This window comes from Argopecten irradians, chromosome 8 (genome assembly GCF_041381155.1).
Source record: "Argopecten irradians isolate NY chromosome 8, Ai_NY, whole genome shotgun sequence".
NCBI classification, from domain to species: domain Eukaryota; kingdom Metazoa; phylum Mollusca; class Bivalvia; order Pectinida; family Pectinidae; genus Argopecten; species Argopecten irradians.
The window spans coordinates 3,353,366-3,360,825 of record NC_091141.1 but is presented as its reverse complement, the minus strand read 5'-3'; the positions used below and the strand labels follow the sequence as shown (position 1 = coordinate 3,360,825).

General features: G+C 34.6%; 2 protein-coding genes across 2 annotated transcripts; both read left to right on the top strand.

Annotated features, from left to right (window-relative positions):
* Nucleotides 1-1,113: 1,113 nt before the first annotated feature.
* LOC138328745 (uncharacterized) lies at nt 1,114-3,095 on the top strand. Its single transcript, XM_069275497.1, has 2 exons — nt 1,114-1,283; nt 1,793-3,095. Exons 1-2 carry the CDS (start codon nt 1,281-1,283, stop codon nt 2,918-2,920), a joined length of 1,131 nt encoding a protein of 376 aa, XP_069131598.1. The 5' UTR covers nt 1,114-1,280; the 3' UTR covers nt 2,921-3,095.
* A 156-nt stretch (nt 3,096-3,251) lies between these two features.
* On the top strand, nt 3,252-7,035 carry LOC138329109 (uncharacterized). The gene is made up of 2 exons (XM_069275858.1): nt 3,252-3,618; nt 4,517-7,035. The coding sequence occupies exons 1-2, from the start codon at nt 3,616-3,618 to the stop codon at nt 5,648-5,650; spliced, it is 1,137 nt and encodes a 378-aa protein (XP_069131959.1). The 5' UTR covers nt 3,252-3,615; the 3' UTR covers nt 5,651-7,035.
* Nucleotides 7,036-7,460: the final 425 nt, after the last annotated feature.

The window sequence follows — 7,460 nt, the reverse complement described above, 5'->3', positions numbered from 1 at the left end:
AATAACTATAAACAGATACACTAAAATAGCGGTTAAGATGATGTTGTCGCGTAATTGACAAATAAGAATGATTGAATTGTTATGTATTTACCTAAATATGCGTATGAATATAACTTGTGCATGAATAAAAGTAGTTCGACAAAATGGACACCATGTGTTTGTTATGGCATGACATGTGAGCTGAACGATATGCGTCTCGGATCCATGTAATAAATCCCCCTGGGTATACAACATGAATGTGCCAGAAAAACTTTCCTTACAAAGAAAACGCATATTTCTGCTGATATCTTCATGTGAATATACATGTACTACAACCTAACCACGGCTTTGACACAGTGTATGTTAACAGGATAATCTTTGAAATCAAATGGTGTACGAAGCATATCAGTCAATACACAGGTTCTACACAGTATTTGTCTGCGTTCCGTGAGCGTTGTCTCTTTAAACTGATACTGCGTCAAAGCAAATATCAAAAACTTTACTAAATAATTACATTTTTTAGCTTAAAATCCGATTTATTCATTCTACAAATCACTAATAATTTGGATTATTTGGTCCTGATATGTATTTGTTGTTCTATTGTGATGATTTTGATATCTCATTTGTCTAGTTCGGTTGAAAAATGTTAATGTTATGACTATTTTTCACTATTTAGTGAAATTCGAGATAGCGGCTACATGTACATTGTATCTTGATGAAATCATAACTGGACGTTCACCTCAACTTATGCAATGTTAACAATTTGATTTGTGATCAGTGGGTCATAAGGGTTCAGAAAAATATTGGTTCGGAGGTTTGGGAGGTTACATGTGGGACCCTCGTAGTCTATGGCCTAATGCGAGATGGCAGCCATAATACTAGGTATATCAATGTATGGTCTTATTGCACCGTAAGGGAAGTAACTCTAGTATATTTAAGTATATTTGTCGCCACTAACACAATAATCATATAAAAATAAATAAAACAATATACTTTTTTTTGCCTTAGTTTGCTTACATGTTTCAAATTATATACAATTTTTACCATAAAATTGATGAGTGCTACAAAGCTTTACAATGGTTAGTCGCAGCAGGAACAAGCTATTCCACAGCCATGTGCTATTGACAACCCGACACCTAAACCTAATACATGTTGTACATACACATTATTGATAGAACAATTCCACGTGTAACGCTCCGTTACCTATATGTAAGGACACCTATCTCAGACAATTCTATGTAAATATTATTTGGTTTATAGTTAATCGATAGCATTGTGATTCGGTGAGAGTATCTGATGATATGGTAAGTATTACTATTGTTTACCAGTAATTGGTATGTAAAATCACCAGATATTCTCATTATCGTGCATAAAAACATATCTATGTTTATGTGTTTGTGATGGTAGTACGTCTATTAACTTGCTTCATGCATATCATTATAACTTTTCTATAACTACACATTAGATATAGTTTATATTTGAAACTGTGGACCTGGCCATTACCAAGCTTTATATTTGATTCCGGTGTAGAGGATCTTATGATCATGTACTAGCAATAAATTTAACATATAATTATTAAATCAGCATCTTCTGATATTTCGAGATTAATGTGACTCTCTTCAAAATTGATCTACAGTCGTATTATCATTATTATTTATCGAAACATAAAACGCGTCCTTTTCCAGATAACATTGACCTTTTACATCTCAAAAGATACATGTGTAGATAATTGTTTATATCATATTCATTGTTAAGTCGAATTTCTTCTGTACAAAATAATACATCCCTTCAATGTTTTGTTTATTATTTTTAGAAAAGGTCGACGTTATGCATCTTCGCATCGTTTTTGGCTGGCATAACAATATCTTCGTTCATGACTAGATTTGAAATATCTAAAACAATATGGCTGCCATACATCTCGACTGAACCAACGACCAGTACTTTAATAAACAACAGTATGTTGCCGACATCTTCCCTCGCATCAGCATCGCCGCCATTAAAAGACTTCATTGTTTACGACTGCAGTGGAGAGTATCCCGGACCTTGTGGAGGTTGGTCAGACCGAATGTCGGGTATTTTCAGTGCTTATGTAATTTCCGTATTACTTAACAGACACTTTCGCATTCGGTACGATAATCTGACAAGCTATGTGGCTCCGCATACCTTTGACTGGAAATACAACGACTCCATTCTGGAAGGAAGGACGACATCTTATCAGAATTTCTTTTGTAAGACTCCCGATGCTGTCATGAAAGGGGATTTAGCAAGTCTACGTGAACTTTTCTATACTGAAGTTAGCTTTGTACGAATTAATTGGGACTACACTGCACATTTTAGAAAGTTTCCGAATCTTCGGAAAGTAATTCCTTGGGTTTTAGATTTGCATTTTGCCGACATTTATTTGAAATTTTTCAAAACTCTTTTCATGCCAACGGAAGACCTTCAGGAGAGTGTAAATAAGATATTACAGAATGTAACAAAGTTGGCGTGTGCACACATCCGTATGGGCCGGAGTGAAACAATAGCTTTTGATGATAAACATACCGACGAAAAACAAGTAAAACACATCTGGCACTTCTTAAAGACAATAGAAGAGAAGGACAATTACAGCATATTTGTAGCAACGGACGCCCAATTCGTGCGGAATACAGCAAAAGCGTTATTTAATCAATTTCTGGAAGTAGATGGTCGAATCCTTCATATAGACCGGCGTCCAAACGGACAAGGAATCGTTGATGGTTACAGGAAAGTGGTCCTGGATTTCTTCGTTTTAACGAAATGTGATGTTTTAGTATTAACGAAAAGTGGTTTTGGAATGATGGCTGCTTATCTGAATACTAAGGATTCCGATTTATATTGTCTAACGTTGTATGAAGTTGTGCCGTGTTCTCGATACACTTTACAGCGTTTTTATCCAACACAAATACTCTCGCCTGTGTAGAGACAGTACATAGAACAGGTCTAACGTTGTATCCAGTTGTTCTCATTATACCTTACCGTTGTATGCAACTCAGATGCTCTAAGTCTACCGAACTAACATCGAAATAAACGAATACGATGTAAACACATATTTCAAAGTATATAGTAACAATACATTGATTTTTAGCAAATTGTCATTTTATTACCATAGTTGTATTGTCAAACAAATCCACATTTTAATATTATAATAATAAAGTAATAATTGCGAATATTATATTAACAAATGTTGTGAATGCAATTACGTATACCATGTAAGTATTAACGAAAATGTAAGTTTTTACGATATTGCAATCAATTATGAATAACTTTGCTTACTACTCATCTTCGTTTATTGTATTTTAACTATGTGTTAGATGAGTGGACAAGTACTAAATGTAAAATCCGCTAACTTTTGTTACGTTTATGAAATATAGACCGAGATAGATCTATTCTGTCTAACCCGCAAAAGGGTCAAAACGCACGACCGGAAGACAATAGCATTTAAAGACCACCATTTGTTCTGCACCAATGCCTAATACCGGTTAGATATTGTCGATCATTCAGTGTACATTGGATCTCCACTTAATCAGTATATGTACTGGATCTATCACCTATAGCGAGGACATATGTGGCACCGTGAGCATTCGGACACATCGAAAGGTGAATACCTGTCAAAACATGGTATGTCTATAACACGGTTTAAGGCTATATAGTAGTGCACGTTTGTTTGTTTGGTCACGATTTAAGTAGTTCCACCATACCGATTTTACCATAATGTTTAATTCTGTTTGACTTGATTTGCGCTCATTGTGTCATGTAGAACCGTTATCACAAACCTCATAAATAACGGTGGAGTATCAAGTCGTGTCTGACTCGATATAAAATTGCTTGATCTAAATGTGTGGTAAGATAAAGAAAGTTAAAAACTCTAGATGTTCCGAATAGTCTTATCCGTATATAGATCAAAATGTTCTGTCTTAACCAATACATTGATAACCACATGTTTGTTGATCGACTTATACTTGAATTACGATGTTGTCATGCTTTCATGATAGGACATTTTTCGGCATGAAATTCTGTCTATGTCCGAAAGTTAAAGTAAATCTAAAAGCGGATGAATTCGCTCTATCGTATTTTGTTCAACAGTTTTACAATTTGAGCGTTATACAGCATTATTACATTTGTTCTATCAATGCCATACTTTTTATTGTTTGTACTGTACCTACATAGTAAGCTATTCTGAGTATTGCAAATAATTAAACAATAAAATATAAAATATCGTATTTCCTGACTAGTTGGTGCAATAGCGTAGTATTTCCTGTTCCGGTTTGTGATGCTATCTGCACCAGTAGTATATGCATTGTTGTAGATATACATTCTGTGGTCTCTAGCGTTTGAGGCAGTCCCAACAACTGAAGTAAACATTTTTGTTAGGTTTGCTCTATTAAGAACCCAACCCTACGTGATGCATTTTTTAGAATATTTATTATCAGATCGAAAGTAAATGGAGAATCAACATCATTTTGTATAATTCTGAATTATAGCTCATCCAGTGTCTTATTTGTTTTGTCTTTTACAGATGAAAGCGGCTTCTAACAAGTCTGCGATAAGTTTGTCTCTTTTGGTACTGATATCATTTATAATCGGATTCAAGATTATGTCACTATCAGCATGGCGGCCATCTAAAATATTAGATAACCAGAAAACTGACGAAACTTTGTTCCAACAACTGTCTCCCATGACAACAGAGATACCCTCGTTGAAAGGCTACATTGTCTATGATTGTGATGATCAACATCCGGGACCCTGTGGAAGTTGGTCAGAGCGCATGGCTGGTATTTTCAGCACCTACGTCATTTCCGTTTTACTTAGGAAACATTTTCTGATTAGGTATACACGATACTTTAATCTGACGGATTATCTTTCCCCAAGTGCTGTTGACTGGAAATACAACTCTTCAATTCTTCCAGGTAGATCTTGGGACTATCAGGATTTTTTCTCCAACACTCCGAGTGCTCTGAAGAAAAGTGACTTAAAAGGTCTTAGAGATCAGTTCCCTTATGATGTCAATTTCGTTCGTATGAAGTGGGACTATACAGAGTACTTCAGAAATTTTGCGTCTTTACCAAGTGCCATTCCTTGGGTATTTGAGTTACACTTTGCTGATATTTACCACAAGTTTTTCAACACATTCTTTCAGCCTACGAAAACTGTTTCTCAATCCGTAAATTATGTTTTGACTAATGTAACAAAACTTGCGTGTGCGCATATCAGTCTGGGAGAAAAACGACCAATACTCGCAGACGACACGTTCACAGACAAAACTGAAATCAAACCCGTCTGGGATCTATTGAAGGCAATGGACAAGAGGGGTTACGGGATCTTTGTGGCAACCGGTTCTCAATACGTGCGAAATCTAGCAAAAGATAGATTCAAACATCTGTATGAAGTGGAAGGACGAATTCAACAGATGGAAAGGCCTATATCTGGAGAAGGCCTTGACGTTGGTTATAAAAAAGTTGTTGTGGATTTTTTAGTTCTCACAAAATGTGACGTATTGATACTAACAAACAGTGGTTTTGGAATGTTAGCTGCCTTTATCAATAACGGGACTAAGGAACTCTACTGCCTGAAATCAGGCGAGGTCTTACCTTGCTCTCGATATACTCTACACAGTTTCTACCCCAAGAAAATATTTGCACCGGTACAATGAGAGTAAGATAACGTCGACAATAACGTATATATGTAATAAACAGTTGGGTTCGAGATACCATAACGACGTTGTTGAGGTGTGACTATCGTCGATTAGTTTTAGACGACTGTCATTTAATATCTTTAACCCACGTCCTTTTAGTATCTCGAAATCACCTTAGTTAATGGTATGCATTGAGAGGTTATGCTACTCCTTTTGTGAACAAGTTACTTTTATAGCCGGTTATTTTCGTGGGTCAAAAATTTCGTGACTTGGACCAAATACTAGAGAAATTAAATTTTAGTGAATCAAGAATTCGCGATTTGGCTTCTTTGATTTATATCCTTCAACTAATTATTTAAGATGCTTCGCCGCTGACAAATGGTATTTTTTCTCTATCATAAACTGGAGCAAACGAATTAGTATTTTTCTTCAGTTACATAAGTTACTTACTTTATACTATTATCTCAATTGAAAAGTTTTAGCTTCTAATTTTGCTTCAAGATAAAAATATTAAAAATATTTATTTGCGTCACGTAAAAAAATCCCTGTCACTATGTACTATATGGAATTAAGTACTGATTGCGCATGTACCAAAAGCAAAACAAATTATTTCATATTATTTTTTGTGCTAATATTAGACATATATATATACACGATTAAACACCAAATATAGTTAAAATGATATGAGTATCTTTTATGCTCTGTCGGCGGTGGAGCATCTTTAATGTTTAACGGATCAAAATTTCACGATCACATCTAGAACCTGCGAAATCACGAAAATGACATCCACGCAAACATAGCCGGTTATATATTCTTATGGCGAACTCGTTGACAAAAGAAATACAATGAATTAATTAAATTAACATGCAATGAATTGTTCTATTTTAAAAAACAAAAGTCGAGAATTTTAAAAGCGACAAGGTAATTGTTCAAACTAAACTATTGAAGATATCAATGGTCACAACTCAATTTGTTTTATTGTAAAAAGTCAGTAAAACTACGGAAACTAATGTCTAATTAGTACCTCACTGAGTGAAATTAAATCATAAGGATTATTCTAAATATCGTTTGGGTTTATAAAGTCAAATACAAAAACGGACGGACATTCTCCATAGATGCAAAGCGTATATGATCAGATTACCCGTTCGTTTTTATCTACGACTTCGTTTTTATCTACGACTTCGTTTTTATCTACGACTTCATAAACCCTAAGGCATTAAAAATCATGCTTAAATCTGATCACATGGATTTCTCTAAAGAAGTTTTTTTCAAAAACTAATATTGTTATCTAATCAATATTCATGAAGAATGTCCTTCCAGTTTGTAAAGACCCGTCGCACGTTTACCTCCGGGACATTCAAAGTGATTTGCATACTTGTAAGCTGGATATAACTTGTTTCGCAATCGATGTAAAATAAATTAAGTTTATGTATTTAATATTTATTAATATCTAACAAGAGGACGACTTTAAGTCGTCGCTTTTTGTTTCGGGGAAATTGGATTCATAGACAAGCTTTAAATACATGTCATAATTCTAAACAGTTGTAAGCATTTGAATTATTTATTAATATATAAGTACAAAGAATTGTGGAATGATTGTTATACAATGAATTGTCATTCCATTTTCAACAGGTCCTCTTTATAATATTATGATACATCTGCTGGGAAATTTAATGATTTGATTCTGTATTCAACAGATCCTCTAGAAGTCTCTCCACGAGTGTTTCACTCTCCGCCTTGTAACCTGGATAGCAGAAAGAATTAAATCGGTATACCATCTATTTCGTCAACAACTGATTCTGAATAACAATAGAAGTATTAAAATGCA